The sequence below is a fragment of the Pongo pygmaeus genome, chromosome 18, assembly GCF_028885625.2.
Source record: "Pongo pygmaeus isolate AG05252 chromosome 18, NHGRI_mPonPyg2-v2.0_pri, whole genome shotgun sequence".
NCBI lineage: Eukaryota > Metazoa > Chordata > Mammalia > Primates > Hominidae > Pongo > Pongo pygmaeus.
The window spans coordinates 43,591,138-43,615,495 of record NC_072391.2 but is presented as its reverse complement, the minus strand read 5'-3'; the positions used below and the strand labels follow the sequence as shown (position 1 = coordinate 43,615,495).

The 24,358-nt window shown below is 39.8% G+C and overlaps 1 protein-coding gene, 1 non-coding gene and 1 pseudogene across 5 annotated transcripts in view; 2 read left to right on the top strand and 1 right to left on the bottom strand.

Moving 5' to 3' along the window:
- Positions 1-160: 160 nt before the first annotated feature.
- Positions 161-733, bottom strand: LOC129015247 (ras-related protein Rab-31-like; annotated as a pseudogene).
- Positions 734-3,130: 2,397 nt separating this feature from the next.
- LOC129015246 (ankyrin repeat domain-containing protein 26-like) overlaps positions 3,131-24,358 on the top strand; it is a 99,115-nt gene continuing 77,887 nt past the window's right edge. Inside the window, exons 1-6 of one of the 4 annotated variants that reach the window (XM_054452872.1) lie at positions 3,131-3,471; positions 7,894-8,008; positions 8,171-8,344; positions 12,138-12,241; positions 17,871-17,938; positions 22,023-22,076. In XM_054452872.1, coding sequence (XP_054308847.1) covers positions 3,347-3,471; positions 7,894-8,008; positions 8,171-8,344; positions 12,138-12,241; positions 17,871-17,938; positions 22,023-22,076 — 640 coding nt within the window. In that variant the 5' untranslated portion in view covers positions 3,131-3,346. Of the gene's footprint in view, positions 3,598-7,893; positions 8,009-8,170; positions 8,345-12,137; positions 12,242-17,870; positions 17,939-22,022; positions 22,077-24,358 lie in introns of all 4 variants that reach the window. The other 3 variants (XM_054452871.1, XM_054452874.1, XM_054452873.1) reach the window with 3 other exon arrangements.
- On the top strand, positions 15,670-15,772 carry LOC129016457 (U6 spliceosomal RNA). The gene has a single exon (XR_008494845.1). It is a non-coding gene; the product is annotated as a U6 spliceosomal RNA (small nuclear RNA).

Below are 24,358 nucleotides of genomic sequence, written 5' to 3'. Positions count from 1 at the left end.
GGGACATTTCCTGCCCCACTCTGTAGGTCTTCCAGGATGTAAAGCCAGCTCACTCGGTCTTCTGAAAGTGAGGTGCCAGGCCACCGAGCATGGGGTCTTTCAGTGGCACTCAGGGCATGGGGTCTGGCTTCTTCAAGTGCCAGGGACAGCTGCCCTTGGGTCAACAGCATCTGTGGCTGGCTTGCATGGTTTGCTTCCCAAGTTTGATTGCTCCACTGTTTCCATTTTTGTGGGGGTCCAAGGATGAGATCTGGTGGCTGATACCTTGATATTAGTAGCATTTTTTGCCCTTGTCTCAACCATGATGGCACCCATGGATTCAGCATATTCCTCAGCATCCTTCAGGGGAAACTCCCTAATATCTGAAAGATGGCACTTGTTTCAGTAATAGTCATTACAATGTTTTCTGGACCATGTTCTTTCAGCTCTTTATCCCACTTCTTCAAGGTATGAAATGAATCCTGTTTGGGTAACATCATGCACTGTATCAGCTGCAGCCGATCCTCCATAGCACATGAGGCAATGAATGAAACCGTTCCTGGCCAGCAGTGTCCCAGATGAGGAACTTGTGAAGGTCATTTCTACAAGGTGCAGTTTTGGTCACAAAAGATACCTCAATGGTAGGGCTTATGTTGCAGTCAAAGTGATCCCGGGCAAATCGATACACAATGCTTGATTTCCCAACCCCAGTGTCCCTGAGAAGGCACACTTTGAGCTCCTCTATTGCCATCATGTGCTGGCTGTCAGGCTGGCAGGGGCTCAGCAGCATCCTCCCAGCCCCATCAGCATCTCCCGCCTGGGCCCTCGCTGATGCTGCCCAACTTTTCATCTTCAAAGCCCTTTTTCTACTGCAGTTGCTTTTTCCAACAGCCACATATTTATCCCAGGGAAGGACTCTGATTGGTCGTGGTTGAAGCATATGAATCCCTCTGCCCCAGGTAATGAGATGCTATGACTGGTTATGTCTGCATCAGGTGCACCAAAAGGAGAGGCACTGGGCAGTCCCAAACAATAGCTGTTATAATCCACTACAGCCTGGATTGCAAGATCGTGGGAACTTTCCTGTTTCATAGTTCCATAGGGAGGACATTTGGTTTGTCTCATTAGACTAAAAGGGGAGTAGGGTTTTCTGTGTTTCTTCTTGTTAACTTAGGACTGGGATTTCTTTGGGGATTGAAAGTCAGCTTTAGTTCTAGGTAGAGATGGCTGATTCAATGTATGCATCACATAGCATGTTAGCGAAGCTTTGAGAGTAACGAAAAGTAAGAAGATTAAAAGAATATGTAAACTCAAAAAAAAAAAAAAGAAAGAGAAAGGAAATAAAATATGCAAAATTTGGAAGTTGAAAAGCGCATGGACAAGTGGGAACTGATTCTCCCTACTGCTGGCTTAGGAGTCAGTTTTCTCTGCTGGGAAGTGCCTGGTGCAGGAATTGGCACTTTCAGGTACTTCTGGAAGTAGAGGTAAAGGCGAGATTTGAAAAAGCAGAAAATTGGCAGGGCATGGTGGCTCAGGCCTGTAATCCCAACACTTTGGGAGGCCGAGGAGGGGGTGGATCACCTAAGGTCAGGAGTTCCAGACCAGCCTGGCCAACATGATGAAACCCCGTCTCTACTAAAAATACAAAAAATTAGCTGGGTGTGGTGGTAGACGCCTGTAATCCCAGCTAATCGGCAGGCTGAGGCAGGAGAATCGCTTGAACGTGGGTGGCAGAGGTTGCAGTGAGCTGAGGTCTAGCCACTGCACTCTAGCCTGGGCAACAAGAGCACAACTCCATCTCAAAAAAAAAAAAAAAAAAAAAAAAAGAGGGTCTCTGGCCTGGCAGACACTAGGCATAGTAGGCCACTGGAGTGCTGTACTGAAAACGGGGTTATGTGAATGGCTCCTAGTTTTCTTCTCTTTCTTCTTTTCCTTTCTTTCTTTTTTTTCTTTTTTGTTAGACAAGGTCTCATCCTGTCACCCAGGCTGGAGTGCAGTGGTGCCATCTTGGCTCACTGCAACCTCCGCCTCCCGGGTTCAAATGATTCTCGTGGCTCAGCCTCCTGAGAAGCTGGGACTACAGGTGCCTGCCATCACACCCGGCTAATTTTTGTAGAGACAGGGTTCCTCCATGTTGCCCAGGCTGGTCTCGAACTCCTGAGCTCAAGCGATCCTCCTGCCTTGGCCTCCCACAGTGCAGGGATTATGGGCCTGAGCCACTGTGCCTAGTTTTCTTCTCATGCTCAACTTCCAGGATGCCAACTGCCAGGTCTGTACTCTATGTATGGGCAGAGGTTTATAGAAATGTTTTTTAGGTCTCTCTTCGTGGTCATTTCCCCAGAGATACTGTATAAATACTGGATTTTTTTAAGGGAATGCCCCATGATTGATCTCTGGTAAAGTTCACAGTTGCTAAGCATCAGGGGATTGAGCCTCCAATCAGTGTGGTAGTGTCCTGACTTTTTAAATAGAGCAGACCGCGCAGGATCTCCAGACAGCTGAGGAAAGCCTCTAATATGACACAGATGAATGCAACACAGCATCTCCTCTGACTGTCTTTCCTCCAGCAGCGCGGGCCTCGGGGTCAGTTTCAACCAAGGCGGCCAGGCCGGACTTTGGCGGCAGTGGCTGCGTAGGGGCGGAACCAGCCGCTGGGCTCCATCCAGGTGGCTCTGGGCACAAGCCAGGGGAGCGGGCGCAGGCAGGCACCAGAAGCTGCGCTGGGAGGGTCTGCTGGCTGGGCGGTGAGTGGTGCGCTGCCTACTCTGACGTCCTCGGTTCTGAGCTCAGCAGCCTTCGCTGGCACCCGAGCTGCAGCCGCGATTTGCAAGGAGCTCTGCCCGCCAGAGAGTGTCGTCATGGGGGTTTACCCGGGCGAGGCCTTCAGCATCCCAAGGTTCTCTAGCAGCTCTAGCCTCAGTCCTGTGTTCCCACGTGGGAATGCCGTCTTCACACGTGACTGGGGCTAGAGTAGCTGGAACTTCAGGATGCCTTCCCCTTCCGGGGAATGTCCTTAAAACTCTGCCAACTCTCACTGACGTGGGGCGGGAACGCAGGGCTGGTGACAAGCTGTCATCGATGTTTCTGACACGTGAGCCACTCACATGCGCGCTGAGAACCGTTGGCCACCTGTCGGTTGTGCGCACGCGCAGTGACCGAGCTGTCAGAGGTGCGCATGCGCGGTCGGGCTTACCGGCTTCTCTTGGCGCAGCTTGGCTGGTTGGCTTCGCTTGTTACTGGCTCTGACTTTGGAAACCGCGAAGTTTCCTAGTTGGAGGTGGTGGCTGACCAGAGTGGCTTGGTCTTATTGGGCCCCTGAGGCTGTGATAGGCGGACTGGTGCTGAGGTGTCTCTGATAGCCTCCACCATGAAGAGGAGCTCTGGCTTTGGGGGCCAGAAGGGCCAGGGGCCCTCTGGCTCCTTCACCTGCTGGTGGTGTTGCAGGGGAGACGATGTCGCTGAGCACGATGACAACCCCTTCACCCAGTGCAGGTACAATATCCGAGAGAAACACCTCGGCAAGCTCCACAGAGCTGCCAGCCGGGGTGAAGTCTCCAAGGTGGAGCGCATCCTTTCGCGCGGGAACGCTGACTTGGATGAGAGAGACAAGAAGAAAAGGTGACAGGAGCTGGGCCTGGGGGCAGGGACTAGGAGGAGGCCAGTGTGTGGGAGAAGCGCCCCCTTTTTGGCGGGGTGATGCAGGGTGGGGAGCGAACCCTCCTGACCCCGGGGTCCTGGCTTTCCTGCCTCTGCAGGCTCCACAGCACCGGACCTGGGGAAACCTTGGAGGGGTTAATTAAATCTATACAGCACTTTATCTTGAATGGACACATTTCAAAACATATTTTTTTTTGTTTTTATGAGACGTAGTTTCGCTCTTTTTGCCCAGGCTGGAGTGCAGTGGCGCGATCTTGGCTTACTGCCGCCTCTGCCTCCCGGGTTCCAGCAATTCTCCTGCCTGAGCCTCCTGAGCAGCTGGGATTGTAGGTGCACGCTACCACTCCCGGCTGATTTTTGTATTTTTAGTAGAGACGGAGTTTCACCGTGTTGGCCAGGCTTGTCTCGAACTCCTGACTTCAGATGATCCATCCGCCTAGGCCTCCCAGAGTGCTGGGATTACAGGCATGAGCCACTGCGCCTGGCCAACATAATGTTATATACGCTATAGACAGGTGTATAAGGAGAGCAATAATTCCCATGACATTTCAACTTCTGGGCTAAAAATTGTTCAGATTATATCTAATATTTATTTTTATATAAATGTGCATCTACGTAAATACGTTCTTTACTGAGGAACCTTAGAAGGAAACTTTGAAGTGGGAAGTCGTTCCTGTTCTTGAGTAGGAAGATTCGTTTTTCTTAAGATGTGAGCTCTTTGTCTATCAACTTTACATAAACCAGTTAAAAATATCAAAGTTTTAACATTTTAAAATTAAACTTGTTGTCTGTGTTTTACTATTATGATGACATGAAAATGTTTTTTGTAATGAGGTGAGAAAGACTGGCCTTTCTATATATCAAAATGTGCTATTAATTTCCACAAGTTGTTCATTAACAGCTGAAAAGACAGATAAATGAATGAAACAGAATAAAAGATCTAGAATTGCCCAAATATATGTAAGAATTTAGAACTTGATAATGTTGACATTTTAGATTAGTAGGAAGGGTGAATTTTTCATAAACGAAATGCCTGCTGTTTGGAGAAAACGAACTAGATTTTTATGTCACAAAAATAAGTTCCTGATGAAATATAGATCAAACATTTTAAGTATACAAAATAAGGAAAGTACCAGAAGAAGACACACATGCCTTTTTATACACATACATTTTTATGTTGACAAAGACCTTCTTAAGAACTTCACAAGCAAGCATTCTGCAGGTTGATTTAGCAAAATAAAACTTAAAACACTCTGTAAATAAGAAAAAAAGACAACCTACTTGCAAAATATTTACACTACATACATATAACACACATACATATAATACATACACATCAGGTGAAAAATGTATCTTCATATTACAGATAATTCAAATCAACAAGAAAATAATTCTAAATTTGGGCAAAGTACTTCTTTTGTAGATCTATAAGTGACCTAGGAAAAAATATTTAGTGTTTCTTGTAAGAGAAGTAATTCATGTTAAAAAAGAAATAAAATACTGTTTTCTATCCACAAAGTTTGTGAAGATGAAGACAGTGGTACTTATACGGCTGCTTAAAGTTTAAGTTGCTGATGACTTTTCAAGTAGAGAATTTGGTGATAAGCACCACATTTAAAAAAAACATATATGCCCTTCACTCATCAATTCCATTATACTGAAATATTTGTAAAAAGTAGAGATACATCCAATTTGTTTTTCTCAGTACTGCTTAAAACCTCAATGTATTAAGAAAAACTCCTATGGTGGATTTTAGAACTAAATTTCAGTGCATCCATAGGATGGAATAGTAGCCGTTGAAGGTGTGACTAGATACAGACTTATTTTGACATGTGAAGATGTACTTTGCTATACAAATTGAGGAAAAATGCTCTTGTTTTAGCTGAAAATATGTACCAAATATGAATACATTTATTTCTGGGCATTTGTACTATAAGTACCTTTTTTTTTCTTGTCTGTGATTTCTGCAATGAGCTTGTATAAAAGTTATAGTAAAGGCTTATTATTAATGAAATAATCCTTGGGAAAAGAAGAATACATGAAACTTGCCTAGATAAAAATAATTTCTCACTTTCTATTATTTTATTTTTGTGGTTTGGTCTCTTCAGTTAACTTTTAGCCTCTTTTGGAGAAGGGGGAATCCTTTTATCTCTGCTTAAAGGTTTTATTACGAGTACATTTTCATTACATACATATGTTTTTATTATATACAGATTTACTATATATGTGAAAAAAATAGATTAAAAATTTTAGTTTAGTTGTGTTCTTATGAAAATAAAAAATAGCAAATATAAGTGATTATTACTATCACAAAAGGATTGCTTTATCTTGTGGGAGTTTTCCTTAAAAATGTTGAACTCCCCAACTGTATTTTTCCATTTTTTTTTAAATAAAAATAATTTTCTTTTTGAGACAGGATCTCACCCAGGTTGGAATGCAGTGGCGCAATTATGGTTCACTGCAGCCTCGACCTCCTGTGCTCAAGTGATCCTCTCCTCAGCTTCTGAGTAGCTGGGACTGCTGGCGTGCGCACCATGCCTGGCTAATTTTTGTACTTTTTGTAGAGACAGAGTGTCGCCATGTTGTCCAGGTTAGTCTTAAACTCCTGGTCCCAAGTAATCCTCCCACCTCGGCCTCCCAAAGAGCTGCAATTACACACATGAGGCACCATGCACAGCCTCCATCCTTCCAATCAATTTATTCATCAAACAGAGGCTGGACACCTGTTATGTAGTACACATATTCTACTATCTTTCAGGACGCTTTCATCCTTAAAAACTTCATATTTACCTGCCTAGCTTGAGCAAACTGAGATATTTAAAATTGGAGTATTATAACTTAATCTCAACTGAAGCTTTTCCTTCCTCCTTTAAGTATTTCTGAAGGTGGAAAATAGCAAAATAGAACTTTTTTTTTTTTTGAGACCGAGTCTCTGTTGCCCAGGCTGGAGTGCAATGGCACAATCTTGGCTGATCTTGGCTCACCACAGCCTCCGCCTTCTGGATTCAAGTGATTCTCTTGCCTCAGCCTCCTGAGTATCTGGGATTACAGGCGTGCGCCACCACACCTGGGTAATTTTTGTATTTTTAGAAGAGACAGGGTTTCACCATGTTGGCCAGGTTGGTCTTGAACTCCTGACCTCAGGTGATCTGCCTGCCTCGGCCTCCCAAAGTGCTGGGATTACAGGCATGAGCCATTGTGCCCGGCCGCAAAATATAACTTCTAACTACTCTTTTGAAAGTTTATAACAGTCTTAAATGTGAATATTAATCATTGAAAGTGCCTGATTTACATCCATTCTATAGATCTAAATAGAAAATAAAATAAGCCATATACTTTCATTTGAATTCTGAATTTCTTTTGGCTTAAAGTGTTTTTTTTTTGAAAATCAAAGTAAGAATGAGTTTGTCTTAAACATTTGTTGTCATCTTTATTTTCAGTCGTCTCGTTCCATAGTACTTTTAAGAACTAAAATTTATTTAAATGCCATTTATATGACTAGAACAGCCCTAGATGTGTTGTATATACCAATTCTACTTATTGCAAGGCACTGTGGATTCTGTGATGCCCCATCATTTTATGTCTCAATAAGAGAATTATTTAAATGTTGCCAATTTTAGTTGTAATAAGTCAAGAATTGTAAGTGGGATTCCAATGTCAGAGATGTTAAAATACAAGCAAGTGAGCAACTTAGAATGATCAAAATACAATGTTACCTCTAATCTTTAAACATATCTCAAAGAAGATATAATTGTATCATTTTACTTAACTAAAATCTTGTATTTGTTAAGTAGTAGTATTAGTAATAATTGTAATACCTAACAAATACTGAGCTGTTATTTGTGCTAGGAACTGTCTAAATACTTTGTACAGAGTCTCATGCAAGCATCACAACAGTGTCCTGTGAGACAGCCAGTATTTTTAACCCCATTTTATTAATGAGGAAATTGAGGCAAAAAAAGCTAAGCAATAAGTAGGAAGTGACAGAGTTTAAAGTAGGATTCCGGTCCAAGTTGAACTGAATCCAAAGGCCAAGGTCTTTCTGTTGAAATAGGCTGCTCTTTCATTAATGTAGTGAGTAATAAGAGAGAGTAAAAAGTGTTATTTCTTCACAAAAAATTAAATATTTGTTTGGAAGGCAGAGAAATCACATGCTACTCAATGTTTATAATTATATAGATGATTTTATGTTTTCAGATGATTTTATGATTTTATGTTTTCCAATAGTTTCCTAAAAATGTCGTCTCCCTCTCATAGGACTGCTCTGCATTTGGCCTGTGCCAACGGCCATCCAGAAGTGGTAGCTCTTCTGGTGGACAGAGGATGTCAACTTGATGTCTTTGACAACAAAAACAGGACTGCTCTGTTAAAGGTACATAGTAGTCAACGATTTCAGCATGAGATGGATTTGATACAAATACATAGAATAAAATAAAATTCATCTCATTTAAACAGAACTCATTGGTGAAACTTGTGGAATGCTTATTTTGAACTCCTAGAATTTACAGTCTATTGCTTGGTCTAATACTGACAGGCGGTACAATGCCAGGAAGAGGAATGTGCGACTATTTTGCTAGAACACGGAGCTGACCCAGACCTTCCAGATGTCTATGGCAATACTACCTTACACTATGCCATCTACAATGAGGATATCCCAATGACAAAAAAACTGCTTTTATACCATGCCAATATTGAATCAGCAAACAAGGTATAGATCAACCAACTTTATTTTCAAAATATTTGAAATGCATTTGTTTTAACATTGACTTATGTACAGGTCAGTTTTCCAAATTTGGAAGCTCAAGCATAACCTGAATAAAAATATTTGGAAATAACTTAATTATAAAATGTTACTTTAAATATTGATACTTTTAAAGAAGCATTAGAGGGTATATCTTTTTAAATGTATTTATGGTAAAATTTTTGAAAACACTGAATTTGAAAAGGTAATACTTTTAAATTTTTTCCTTCCAAGTTTTTTTTTCTAATTATTATACAATTACCCTGGAAAGTGAAATTTGCTCTGGAAATAGGCTTTATCTTAAAATGCCGGCAAAGCTAACACATTTTAAATAAACAGAAATCTTGATGCTGTTGATAAGTTCCTACATAGAGTAATATATATGAAAATGATTTAACTCTCAGTGGCAGGGCTTAAAAGCGAAAAATGGAAAGGGAAAGGAGAGCAACCAGAAATATGCAGACCAATTTGGAAATTAGGTAATTGAGGGAAAATACCGAGAAGAGTTTTTTTTGTTGTTGTTTGATTTTGTTTGTTTGTTTCCAGTTTATGTGTCTAGACAAGATTCTTTTCAGTTTGGGGTATAATAGTTTTCAGTTTGGGAGAGAGTTAATGAGTTGTTCACTCATCTAGAGATCAATTTTAGGAGGACCATGAGGAAACCAGTTTGGCTGTGAATAGGTGGTGATAAAGTGGGAAACCCTTAAGCAAGTAGTTAACTGACTTATCCTGTGCTGGCAGAAACAGCCGCTTAGATAAATGTCTAAACGCTGCTCTCAAATCTAGACCGTCTTGAGGGGAAGGTGGAAGATAAGGAGCTTATAAATAGCAAAGTCAAGTTGGATTTTGAGTTTACTAGTCCCTATTCTATTCCTACCCAAACAAATTATGTGGAGTTTTCAGTAAATGTAAAAGAGAGAGAAAAAACTCTCAGTAAATGTAAAACAGAGAGTAAAAACTCTCTTTTACGCTTTCCTCTTTTTGGCCAAATCCTCAAAGATAAAGGTAACTGGTCATGTGGTGAGAGACGATGGAAGTAATTGTCGATTGCACTAGTTCTCAGCTAGAATTGTGCATCACCGTAACCTAGGGAAATATAAAAAATTCTACAAAGCTAACCTCTCCTCTGACAATTTTGATACAGTAAATCTAATAAAGCCTAGACATACATGTTTACAAATATTTCCTTGGAGCCAGGCATGGTGAAACATAGCTACAGTCCCAGCTACTCAGAAGGCTGAGGTGGGGCTATTGCTTGAGCCCAGGAGTTTGAGCCTAGCCTGGGCAACATAGTAAGACCCCGTTGCTGACTAAATAACAGCAAATTCTGATACATGCCTGGTTAAGAATCACTAAATAGATAAGTGTAATATATAAATTGCTCTTCTAGAGTTAAGAAATCTCTAGAAGAGTTGGAGTTTGATGGGTACTACTTCCTTAAAATCTCTCCTTTTCAATAATATTAGCCCATTTTTCTTTACCTTTGTGGTTGGGAAGCTAAAAGAAATATTGTTGGCAATATCTATCAGCTTACAGAATAACACCTTTTCCTTCCCACCATTAATTATTTACTGCCATTCAGCGGGTCTTTGTAAATTTGCTAGGGGTAGTCTTTCTTTTTTAAAATTTTTTTGAGACAGGATCTTGCTCTGTCACCTAGGCTGGAGTGCAGTGGCACAATCACAGCTCAGTGCAGCCTCAACCTTCTAGAACTCAAGAGATCCTCCTACCTCAGCCTCCTGAGTAGCTGAGACTACAGACATGCACCATCATGCCCAGCCAATTTTTAAATTTTTTGTACATACAGGGTTTCACTATATTGTCCAGGCTGGTCTCAAACTCTGGGTTGCTTCAAGCAGCCCTTCTGCCTCAGCTTCCAAAAGTGCTGGGATTACAGGCATGAGCTAGTACACTCAGCCTGGGCAGTATTTCACTAAGTGGAGGCTGACCCTTTCAGGACTTCACATCTCTTTGTTACCATTCAGGTAATTAGGCCAATAAATCTTTATTACAAGTGGAGTTTCCTTAAATAGAATTGTAGCAAATTCTAAACATTTTGTTGTTGTTGTTGAAGCTGTATTATGGGCTATATCAGTATGTCTGTTCATAGAGTTTTGGCATAATCAAGATGACAGTTTTAAACCCTGAAAACCATGAAGTTACTAAGAGTGCAGATATAAATTCTTTTTTTTTTTTTGAGATGGAGTTTCACTCTTGTCCCCCAGGCTGGAGTGCAGTGGCTTAATCTCGGCTCACTGCAACCTCTGCCACCCAGGTTCAAGAGATTCTCCTGCGTCATTCTCCTGAATAGCTGGGATTGCAGGCACCTGCCACCACGCGGAGCTAATTTTTTGTATTTTCAGTAGAGACAGGGTTTCACCATGTTGGACAGGCTGGTCTTGAACTCCTGACCTCAGGTGTTCCGCCCGCCTCGGCCTCCCAACGTGGTGGGATTACAGGCGTGGGCCACCGCACTCGGCCATAAATTCTTTTAATCATTTCGTTTCAGCATTCCTATGAACTAAATATCTATTTGGCTAACAATCTCAGAAAACTACTTACTAATAGATTTTAAATGAATAAATGCTAGAAAAATTATTGAAGTGGGTAGTGTGAGTCTTAGTAGCAAATTTTATTACATGTTGGGGACTGTTTTTTTGGTAAAACATCTGAAACTAAAGAAAGAAAATATTTTACATGCAAACACTTACTTTACGCACAACCATTTGGCAACACATCCACGGCAAGTTTAAAAATGCAAGGGCTGCGGTCTAAATGTGGCCCACAGGTATGTTTCACTTGCCTTCATAAATTGTGTCAACAGGTAAAATTTAGGAGACTCATATACAAATCTGGATTTTAGGCTTCTCTTAAGAATCAAATCTGGTGTCCCTTGAGGCCACATCACTGTTTGGTCTGATGTGCAGAGGTTACCCCTTTCTATGAGGCCTGTGTTCTCTAGTTTGCTGTGGTGCCCACCTAGGTACCTCACTTAGGTCACCCCCTTTGCCCTTGTAAGCATTTGACAACTCTCGTCTTACAGTATATTTTGATAAAGATGTCAAGGCTTTCAAGACAGTTTCTATTTGTTGATATTATATAACCTATATTTTATATAAATCCCTTAGCACCAGAGTTGAATTTTAAAATTTAGAAGTTTTAAAAAAAACTGCTAAATTCTATATTCTTTTTATTTATGGTAAATATTCTTTATATTTAACTCTCATTTTTTATATTTGCCATAAATAACCACCTTCTCATTAGCGTGCCTATAAGCCTTTCTAGGTTATTCTTAGCTGTAGCTGGATGTGTTACACATCTGGTAAAGTAAACATTCTTTGCAATGCAGCTTAAGAAACACTAGTCTAGACGTGATAATTTAGATCATTAATAAAAACGCTTGAAGCTTTTACTAATATGTCTTAAGATTTGGGAATATAGAGATAAAAGATAGAGCCCCTGCCCTCAAGAAGCTCTTGGTTTACATTGAAAACAATAAAATAATTACAATGTACTATGCTAAGTGCTGTGACAGAAGCGAAGATTATTGGAGCTGGTATTGAAGTGAGTTTTGGAGATGACCAGAGTTCATGTGGTGAGGTGGAGGAGGAGGGGTTGTTCCGAGGGAAGGAACAGCACACGGGAAAGCAAAGAAGAATAAAAAGGAAGGGACTTACTTACTTACATAAATATAAAGTTTCCAGTTCAGTTGAGAAATATGTAATGTTGTGAATTATCAGTTGCTCTTGCTGTTTTACAGGATGAACTCACACCATTTTTGCTAGCTGTACATGAACAAAAACAGCAAATGGAAGACTTTTTAAGAAAGCAAAAAGAAAATTTAACTGCAGTTAAGCTTGAAAGGTACAGTAATTAGTTCTTTTTTTAAAACCTGACTGATATTCTAGAGTGATAACAGTCTCTCTAGTTAGAAATACCAGATTAATAAGAAGATTAACTTGTAATTATTGTGATATAGTAAAAAATATCAACACAAATCATCAGTTAAGTAGAAAAACAATTATTTGGACTGGGCAACATAGAGAAGAGTATATAGTAGGATTCATCTTCTCTTATTATATTGACTGGTGTTTGTTATTTGTAATGTGATGTTTTTGGTCATGTGACCTGACCAAAGTGTTTTTATATTGGTTTTGTTAGTTGTATGAAATGTAGATTTTAACTTTTAGTATACTTTAAGATTTAATAAATATTGAACTTCTTAACCCTTTTATAGTAGTTTTTAACCTCTACTTCTTATATGCTCTTCCTTTAAACGTGCTATATTAGACATAAATAGGAGTTGAAAATCATTTTTTCTTCTAGATGACTCTTTAAGTTGCTTTCTTTGAAAAATAGTAATGTTAAGTTATCCCTATGTGGTTGTTAATTGCTATTACCAGATACCGTGGGTTCATTAGTTTTTTCTATTTCATTTCTAGTGTATTTTGATGTTTTTGTTTAATTTAATTTATTTTTTTTGGCAGAGTCTCGCTCTGTCACCCAGGCTGGAGTGCAGTGGTGCAATCTCAGCTCACTGTAACCTCCACCTCCAGGGTTCAAGCGATTCTCCTGCTTTAGCCTCCCGAGTAGCTGGGACTAAAGGCACATGCCACCATGCCCAGCTAATTTTTTGTATTTTTAGTAGAGATGGGGTTTTACCATGTTAGCAAAGGATGGTCTTGAACTCCTGACCTCAGGTGATCCACCCACCTCGGCCTCCCAAAGCGCTGGGGTTACAGGTGTGAGCCACCGCACCCAGCCCTGATGTTTTTATTTGTAATTGCTATGGGCAGAGGAAGAAAATATAGCTTTAAATGAATAGCTTTTTCTTCTAATGAAGACAAGCCATAGGTGGGTGAAAAAGAGAAAAGAGCTAGGCTTTAGATTCACACAAGACTGGGTTTAAGTCCTAGCTTTCTCACTTGCTAGAAATGTGACCTGGGAACATTACTTATCACCAAATATGTTTTTCTATATGAAAAGGAGGATAATAATATATCCTTCAAGGGTGGTTGTGTGGAAGAAAGATTTATATATGTGTGTATATATATATATATATATATATATATATAATGTAGTTCAGTGCCTAGCACATGTGTATCGGCATCATTAACTGAAACTACTATGATTATTATTATTACCGTTAGTATTAGTATTATTGTTTCCTGCCTGCAGATGGCTCTTACTTATCTGACCCCTAGCTGATTTTGAATTACAATGTATCTGTCTTTAAATCTTTGCCTACATTAGATAAGGGATCTCAGCATAGTTTCTTGCTCATCAAAGGACTTTAAGTTAGCAACTTCTATGATGTAATACCCTAATGGGACAAGAGGCTTTTTTTTTTTTTTTTTAAGCATTGGTGGTAATTTATGAAGATGAACACTTGAGCACCCAAGATGCTTATGTTTGTTAGTACATGTAAATGTTTAATTCTACATGGACAGGCAAGATATTAAATTGGTAAATTATATCAAATTAGCTTTTTAAATAACTTTCTTAAAGTTCGTAAGAAAGAATTTATCTCTCTGGTGTTTTAAAACAGCCCTCATTCTTGCTGTACATTGTGAATCAGCAAGAATAGTCAGCATTCTTCTTCAGCAAAATGCTGATGTGTTTTCCCAAGATATGTCTAGATGGGCTGCAGAAGATTATGCCATTTTTAGTCCTTTTACTAGGCAAGTTTTTACATTAGAAGGCTAGTTTACACTAAATTGAGGCTTAAAATAATTATAGCTATTGCATCCTATATACATCAGGTGAGATTTTATAGTTTAATTCATGTCGTTTTGGAGTGACAGTGAGTTAGTCCACTTTATCAGCCAGAAATCAGGCAAAAGTCTGGACTGGTTAGAAGTATCAATGGGTGCAGAATTCTTTATCTCAGGACTTTTGAGATCTTTACCTTAGAGATCCCAACATTGTCCCTTTTACTCCAAGTATAGCCATATGCGTAGGATAAAAATAGTGCCACATCTCTGATTTCTCTAATTAATTATTTGGGTCTTGAAATGTTCAGTTTAGCAGAAAATCTCATATGGTCTTTTGAGGGCTATCTCCTATACCCTTCTCTTTCAATTTTTCAAGAACCTAAGGGGTTTCCTAAGTCCAAGAAGGATAAAAATGACAATCTTTTACCGGTCAGAAGGAAGGGAAGAAAAGGACATTCTAATCATTCTGTTGTTTCCATTGATTCTTTTCCTGCATTATTGCCATTAAAAGTGGTTCTGCAGTCTGTTAATGCTTGACTTTTCCCATCATGATTCGCTTACTAATTCGGAGCCCTCAGTTTTCATGGTGATTCATACATAGACTTCATAGCTATAACTTTTTTTAGTTCACATACATATATGCTCAGCCATTGTTCCCAAAGCACTAGCATCCTGCTCTGACAGCTGGGCATCCTAGCTTTAGCCACACATAGTGAGAAAATTGACCAACCTTCCCCCACACTTGAAACCTTCTGTGGAGCCCACATCTTAGCCTAGACTCAGCTGAGGCATTCATGGTAAGTTATCCTTTGAGGCCCTTGTTTGTCTTTTTTCTATCAAATATTAGTTGAGATTGTTCTAAATTGTCAAAGAGGTTAAATAATGTTGCAGAAAGAGATCAGTGTTTTCTTACTCCATTGTTACCAGATCTGTACTCTGAGGCGCCTTTACATGCTGTTTAGCACATTTTCTTAGGGAGTGGAAGGTTCTATATTATCCTTCCCTAGAGCAGTGGGTGCCAATTTGTGTGTTTTCTTTTTCTTTCTTTTCAATTTGTGGTTTTATCCTCAAGCAATCTGTTTTCCATAATAATGAAAATCTCCCAAGTTACTTGCATCAATTTTTTTTTTTGAGATGGAGTCTTGCTCTGTTGCCCAGGCTGGAATGCAATGGTGTGATCTCAGCTCACTGCAACCTCCACTTCCTGGGTTCAAGCAATTATCCCACCTCAGCCTCCCAGGTAGCTGGGATTACAGGCATGCGCCACCACACCTGGGTAATTTTTGTATTTTTAGTAGAGACGATGTTTCACCATGTTTGCCGGGCTGGTCTCGAACTCCTGACCTCAGGTGATCCGCCTGCCTCAGCCTCCCAAAGTGCTGGGATTACAGGCATGAGCCACCGTGCCTGGCCTAATTACTTGCATTTCTACCTCAAGTTTTAAAAATATTTTCATATTCTACCTCACAGGAAGCCATTCAACAGAATTATCTGAATCTCAAGTAGGTTTATTGGGTTTATCAGAGCTAAGTCTCATCCATGACGCATGAGTATTCATGTGTAAAGTAGGTTTTGTCTTTGCTTCAGCAGCACACATACTAACACTGGAATAATACAGAGAAAATTAGCATTGCTCCTGCATAAGGATGACACACAAGTTCATGAAGTGGTTCATATTTTGTGCAGTCCCTGGAAGGTCATTTGACAATTTTCTGACTAGCTCCGAGGAAACAGCATGAATCAAAGCAAAATGGTTGGCAGTTAACATTGAAATTGTGATTTTCATTACAAAAATATTCACATACAGTGATCTATGGAATGAGAATGGAGCTGAGTAAAACATGGGATGTTGTGTGCAAATATATTGTTAGTATGTGTCTCAGAAATGAGAAAACGTCAACTTGCATCTCCTTCATGGAACTTACAAAAAGAGTTTTATGTCAGTTGCAGGTGAACATGGAGATTAAGCATCATTCTAACAAAGATCTACTGGTTCAGAGTTTGAGTCTGTAAAGAAGGAATAGTAGTCCAAGGCAGGTCTTGATATCTATTAGTTTTTTGCCTTTGGTATGATTGATGAGCTCAGTAACAGTAGACAATTAATGTTATCTAATTTAATGAGATAATAGGTTTATAAATAAATGTAGTTACAAACTATGAAATATATGAGATGCCCTAAATTATAAGCCACAAAGAGTAGAACACCTAATAAACAAAATTAGGACTTCATAACATTTCCCAAGTACCACAACATTTCAATATTAGAACCTACAAAAAATACGCATTGGATTTTATTTGCAGTTCCAAGATAGTTTCACCAATGAAGTTCAAGAACAAATTATTTCATTACTTCACTATTTTTCTGAACATTCAAAATATGTTATCTCATTAAGTTTTTATAACAACCTAGTAAAATAAGACAGTAAAATTCTCACTTTTTAGAAGAAGACATTGAACCTAACAAAAGCAACTTATCCAAGAACTAGTAGCTTTTGGTTATGGAGCTAGGACTTATTCTGAGTTAAGACACTTTCCATTATGTCAGGCTTGTAAGGTCCAGCCCCACAGCGTCGGTGGGTTTTCTCCCCGTGTGTGGAGACAAGAGAGTGTAGAAATAAAGACACAAGACAAAGAGATAAAAGAAAAGACAGCTGGGCCCGGGGGACCACTACCACCAAGACGCGGAGACCGGTAGTGGCCTGGAATGACAGACTGTGCTGATATTTATTGGATACAAGACAAAGGGGCAGGGTAAGGAGTGGGAGCCATCTCCAATGATAGGTAAGGTCACGTGGGTCATGTGTCCACTGGACAGTGGGCCCTTCCCTGCCTGTCAGCCGAGGCAGAGAGAGAGAGGAGAGAGACAGCTTATGCCATTATTTCTGCTTATCAGAGACTTTTAGTACTTTCACTAACTTGCTACTACTATCTAAAAGGCAGAGCCAGTGTACAGGATGGAACATGAAGGCGTACTAGGAGCATGACCACTGAAGCACAGCATCACAGGGAGACGGTTAGGCCTCCGGATAACTGCAGGTGGGCCTGACTGATGTCAGGCCCTCCACAAGAGGTGGAGGAGTAGAGTCTTCTCTAAACTCCGGGGAAAGGGAGACTCCCTTTCCCTGTCTGCTAAGTAGCGGGTGTTTTTCCTTAACACTGACGCTACCACTAGACCACGGTCCGCTTGGCAACGGGTGTCTTCCCAGATGCTGGAGCTACAGCTAGATCACGGAGCCCTCTGGTGGCCCTGTCTGGGCATAACAGAAGGCTCACACTCTTGTCTTCTGGTCACTTCTCACTATGTCCCCTCAGCTCCTATCTCTGTATGGCCTGGTTTTTCCTAGGTTATGATTGTAGGGCGAGGATTATTATAATATTGGAATAAAGAGTAATTGCTGCGAACTAATGATGAATGATATTGATACATAATCATATCTATGATCTATATCTAGTATAACTATTCTTATTTTATATATTTTATTATACTGGAACAGCTCGTGCCCTCGGTCTCTTGCCTTGGCACCTGGATGGCTTGCTGCCCACAAGGCTAATGCAAGTTAACTTACTGAATTATACTGCCTTCAGTTCATGAGTACTTCATGTTATTTTTGCTTAAAGAGAAGTTTGTAGAGCTTACAAATGGGAAGTGTATGGGATAATTAAAATTCTAAAATTAACACTGATATCATTTGAAATACTCTAATAATTTAATATTTTTGGTAATTATTTTTATATCAGTTGTAAAATAGTAATTTTACTTATTTCGTTTTTACACATAGCATTCACCAAGTAATGTCTGAATACAAAGAAAATGAGACACCTAGAAATCCTCAAAATAGCAATCCAGGTAAGACTTCTGGTAGTAAATTACTCTTGGTGGTGTTACCATAGATTAACAAATAAGAGTAAGGAAGTTTTAATCACCAAAGAGTAGTTTAAAAGCTCACTATGTAAACAGCATATATACATACACACACACATATAGATATGTATATACACACACATATACACATATGTGTGTGTTTTAAATTTCTTCTTAGTAGGTTAGATTTCAGATTTAAAAAGTTATGTGTAGATAATTTATAATCTCAAACAGTATTATCTGAAAGGAATCATTTCTTTAATTGTAGTCCCTAAAATCTTGTATGATTTTTTTTGTATAAATAAGAAAAAAGATTTTTAAGTTAGTATGTGGTATGTTTTATTTATAGTCTCATTATAACAAACTGGATATGTTATGAAATTGGAGCTTCTATTTAAATTTTAAAATAAATGGTTTTTATTGCTGGGTGTGGTGTGGCTCATGCCTATAATCCCAGCACTTTGGGAGGCTGAGGCGGGTGGGTCACCTGAGGTCAGGAGTTCGAGACCAGCCTGACCTACATGGAGAAACCCCATCTCTGCTAACAATACAAGGTTAGCTGGGCATGGTGGCACATGTCTGTAATCCCAGCTACTCGGGAGGCTGAGGCAGGAGAATCGCTTGAACCTGGGAGGCGGAGGTTACCGTGAGCCAAGATCACGCCATTGCACTCCAGCCTGGGCAACAAGAGCAAAATTCCATCTCAAAAAAAAAAAAGGCTTTTATTTAGTAAATAAATGTCAATTACAGTTGACCTTTGAATAACATAGGATTTAGCGGTACTGACCCTGTGTGCAGCTGAAAACCTGTGTGTAACTTTTGATTCCCCCCAAAATTAGCTACGAATTAGATAACTATTGACCAGGAGCCTTATTCATAACATAAACAGTCAGTTAAGACATTTGGTATGTTACGTGTGTTACTATACTATATTCTTACAAGAAAGCAAGCTAGAGAAAAATGGCTATTAAGAAAATCATAAGGAATAAAAATATATTTACTATTTATTAAGTGGAAGTGGGTCATCCTCATGGTCTCCAAGTTGAGTAGGCTGAGGAGAAGGAGGAAGAAGGAGATTGGTCTTGCTGTCTCAGGTGGCAGAGGTGGAAGAAAATCTGCATATAATTAGACCACTGCAGGTTAAACTCCTGTTGTTCAAAGGTCAACTGTATTACACAGTGATTTATGTCACTAAAAAAAGTAACTTTTTAAAACTGGGAGCTCAACAATACCTTTCTGGTACTGTAAACAAATGTCAATAAGAACTATAAAACTTATCCAGTGTGCACTAATACTAATAGAAAATTATTTTTTTGAAGATACCAAGTGTAGAAGTCAGAAAAGCATTTTCTTGTTGAAAAGCACAGGTCATGTTACATATTCTTATACCAACAAGGTCTCACTTATTGACTTCATTCTTCCTAATTTGAAATCGAATGAGATACATTTACTTCATTAGAACAAGATAAGTTCTTCTCTCCACTAGTTAATTGTCATGATAACAGTAATTTTGTTATAACAAAACACTTTTACCAGTAGCCAAAAGGTTATTGTAATGAATACCAGAAATAGTCCAACTCTAGGCTCAACAAATTATAATAAAAGTATAAAAGTGCTTCGCAATAGCAAAAATGCTACTATGCTACCTAGATGTGACACCAAATACATTGTACAGTCTGAACTGTATGAGGACACTTTTAATTTAGTACATATTAATCGAAGAACTTTTTTTTTTTTTTTTTTTTTTTGAGACGGCGTCTCGCTCTGTTGCCCAGGCTGGAGTGCAGTGGCGCGATCTCAGCTCACTGCAAGCTGTGCCTCCGGGGTTCACTCCATTCTCCTGCCCCTGCCTCCCAAGTAGCTGGGACTACAGGCGCCCGCCACGACGCCTGGCTATTTTTTTTTGTATTTTTAGTAGAGATGGGGTTTCACTGTGTTGGCCAGAATGGTCTGGATCTCCTGACCTCGTGATCCGCCCACCTCGGCCTCCCAAAGTGCTCAGATTACAGGCATGAGCCACCGCGACTGGTCTAATCGAAGAACTTTTACAACTTAGATTTTGCAAGCTACAGGTGAGAAACACATAGTCTTGGTCTTTAAGGTGCTCATAATAGACTACAGCTGTCCTTATTTCATATCTGTGTGTTTTTTCAAGGTTTTTTTTTTTTTTTGTGTTAGAATCTTTATTAGAGTTTTTTAAATGTTTGGAAACAAATACTATATAATAGTTAACAAGTTATTTTTTTTTTCTTTTTATTATTATTATTATTATTATTATTATTATACTTTAGGCTCTATGGTACATGTGCGCAACGTGCAGGTAAGTTACATATGTATACATGTGCCATGCTGGTGCGCTGCACCCACCAACTCGTCATCTAGCATTAGGTATATCTCCCAATGCTATCCCTCCCCCCTCCCCCCACCCCACAACAGTCCCCGAAGTGTGATGTTCCCCTTCCTGTGTCCATGTGTTCTCACTGTTCAATTCCCACCTATGAGTGAGAATATGCGGTGTTTGGTTTTTTGTTCTTGCGATAGTTTACTGAGAATGATGATTTCCAATTTCATCCATGTCCCTACAAACGACATGAACTCATCATTTTTTATGGCTGCATAGTATTCCATGGTGTATATGTGCCACATTTTCTTAATCCAGTCTATGATTGTTGGACATTTGGGTTGGTTCCAAGTCTTTGCTATTGTGAATAATGCTGCAATAAACATACGTGTGCATGTGTCTTTATAGCAGCATGATTTATAGTCGTTTGGGTATATACCCAGTAATGGGATGGCTGGGTCAAATGGAATGGTTTTTTTTTTTTTTTTTTTGAGACGGAGTCTTGCGCTGTCACCCAGGCTGGATGCCATCTTGGTTCACTGCAACCTCTGCCTCCTGGATTCAAGCAATTCTCCCTGCCTCAGCCTCCCGAGTAGCTGGGATTATAGGCACCCACCACCATGTCCGGCTACTTTTTTTTTGTATTTCTAGTAGAGATGAGGTTTCACCATGTTGGCCAGACATCTCGAACTCCTGACCTCAGGTGATTCACCCGCCTCGGCCTCCCAAAGGGCTGGGATTACAGGTGTGAGCCACCGCGCCCGGCCAATAATTTTCAAATAAAATATTTTTATTCATTTATACACTTGTCCATTTAATGAATAAACTATCAAGAGTGTTTTAGGGAGTAAGCTTCTTTTTTTTTCATGTTACAGAATACAAACATTTAAAAATACAGTCAGGGGCTGGATGTGGTGGCTCAGGCCTGTAATCCCAGCACTTTGGGAGGCTGAGGCGGGCGGATCACCTGAGGTCAGGAGTTGTAGACCAGCCTGGCCAACATGGTGAAACCCTGTCTCTACTAAAAATACAAAAATTAGCCAGGTGTGGTGGTACACGCCTGTAATCCCAGCTACTTGGGAGGTTGAGGCAGGAGAATTGCTTGAACCCAGGAGATGGAGGTTGCAGTGAGCTGAGATCGCACCACTGCATTCCAGCCTGTGCAACAGAGAGACTCTGTCTCAAAAAAAAAAAAAAAATACAGTCAGGGCTGGGCATGCTCACTCATACCTATAATCCCAGCACTTTGGAAGGCTGAGGCAAAATAATTGCTTGAGCCTAGGAATTTGAGACCAGCTTGGGTAACACAGGGATACCTCAACTCTACTAAAAATAAAAATCAAAGAATGAAAAAGTTAGCTGGGCGTGGTGGCATGCACCTGTAGTCCCAGCTACTTGGGAGGCTGCACTCCAGCCTGGGCAATGGAGCAAGACCATCTCAAAAAACAAAACAGTCCGGAGCTTGTTACAATCATTTTCATTTATATTATTTGCTACTTCATTCAGTGCCTACTACTATGTGCTGGATGCCATCTGGAAGTGTATAATTTTCACTTATTATGTTAAATATGTGCCAGACACTTGGAAGTATGTGGTGAGGAATGAAAGCTGTTAAAAAGTGGGTAGGATTTCAGGTAAGCATGCAGAAGGGGTAGAACTTTTCTAGGTAAAGAGGCAGAAGGATGATGTGGGCAGAAGGAACATCTGACAAGTTTTTATGTTTGGCAGAAGGAACATCTAACAAGATGGCATACTTGGGAGAAGGAGCAGCAGGTGCAAAAGGTAAAATTTTTGAGTGAACTTTGCAGGGTTTATGAGCAGTTCTATTTTGCTGTTGCAAAAACTGAGATGGGAGTGGTTGGGAATAGGGAAAAACCTAGGTAAGGCAAGCTCATGATAGACTTTTAAATACTTTATAGTATTAAACTGAGTAGATCTTATCCTGCAGGCTATGGGAAATTTACCAGGTGGAGTGCTTTGGGCTGCAAATACTAAAGGACCTAACTAACAGTGACTAAAACAATAGGAAGCAGAGTTGCTTTGGTGGGTGGTTCAGTGATAACACTGGGTCCCACTTGGTGTCCCTGTTTCAGCTGTGCTGTTTTGTACATGTCTCCTTTCATGGCTGGCTAATTAGCAGGAGCTCCAAACATCATGTTCTCACAACACAATTTCTGAAGGCTGGAAGGGCTGCTTTTCTTCTCATATTTCTTTGAAATAGGGAGAAAACTCAGAAGCTTGCAGTGGGCTTCCTTTCACAGTTTATTGGCTTTGTTACACCAAATCTCATTCCTAAACCAGGCACTGGGAAAACAAATGTAATGACCGTGATTAAATTAGAATAATTATTTCTCTTGTTGGGGATGGGGAGGGGTATTAGGATCATAAATATTCAAATAGACTTGTGGTTCTCCAGCAAGAAAGAATAAGGAATGGTCATCGGGTAGGGAGGCAGCAATGTTTTCTGTAGGAATTCATTATAGAATTGTAAGCAGAAAAGTCACAAGATTAGATTTGAGTATTAGGACATTCTGATTATGGTATTAATAAGTTTTAATGTAAAGAACCAGGTGGGAAATATTTGAGGCCATGTGGTCTCTGCCATATCTACTCAACCCTGCCATGGTAGTGTGAAAGCAGTCATAGATAATATGTAAGCAAAAGGCAGGACTGAGCTCCCATAAAACTATTTACAAAACCATTAGGCAGGCTGGGTTGGACCTGCGGCCTGCAGTTGGATGACTCCTCATATGGAGGATAGATGGAGAGTACCACACAAAGAGACTGGAAGACAAAGGAAGCTTTTGCAGTAGCCAAAGCTATAGCTTCCTTGTCACCAATCCTTGGACTAGCATCAATCCATTATGAGGGTTTCACCCATCCATGGTGAAATAAATGATGTTAGAAAGCTACTTAGTAATTTTAAAATGTTGGTCTTTCTCTTGGGTTTTGCTTGTTTTTTTATTTAAGAAATAATATTAATAGTTGGTAGCCTGTAAAAGCCAGTAGTTAAGAACCAGTGGTAGTGGAAATATAAAGCAGAGACAGAGAAGAGACAGATATAATATGAGTTAGTGATTATTGGATGTACAAATTTAGGGCACAGAGAGAAATCTCAGATGATTTACGGGTTTCCAGGTCATGAACTAGCATTTAACCTGGACATGAGGAAGGAGTAGGAGATTTGCAGGTGAATGGAGAAGAGCAGCAGATCCGCAGGAATGACTAACCTCTTTCTGTGCATGTTGAGTTAAATGGAATATTCACGTAGGATATTTTCAGTAGGTAATTGGATTTTAGGCATTTCTAGTTGGAGGTAGAACTGAGGTTGGAGCTGTAGACTTGGAATAATGTAGATAAGGTCATAGATCTGAATGAGCTTGTCCATGATAGGAAAGATGTGGAATAAACAGAAGGCCAGTGGCAAGATCCTGGGAATATCAACATTTCCCAGAGGAAAAGAAGTTAGTAAAGAAGGGTGAGCAGTGGCTAGAGAAAAGTAGGAGAGGTTATCAGAGGATGAGGTGTTGCAAAAATTTTAAAAATGTGAGAATTTCAAGGAGGGGGAATATAAATTCTAACAAGTGAGATTACTAAAAAGTAAGTTAAATTAATATTTTAAAAGCTCTTTGGTAGTACCCTCTTCAAATAAACACTTTTAGAGTTGTAAGGTCTACAATTTAGGTACATGATACTTCCGGTGTTCAAGTATGGAAGAATACACCTACCACAATCCTACCTAATTCTTTTGTAACTGCAGCAGCTACCTACACAGAGTCAGGCCTAGACTGGTGAGTTCCTGTGCCAACATTTTCTCAGAATTGTCAGAACCTAAGGGTCCACATGAGGAAAAGTGTAATCTTTCTTTATCTGGTTTTTGGGGAAATGCTTGTTTTGTACTGAAACCCTAGATAAGCTCTTCTGGATGTGTTCCCAAACAAAAACCTGACAGCAACAGCTGGAAGCCATTATCAGATACTCATATCCTTCCTCTGACATGGAATCAAAATACAGCCATGCTTTGACAAAATTTTAAGTTTTGATCAGAAATAGTTTACAGATCA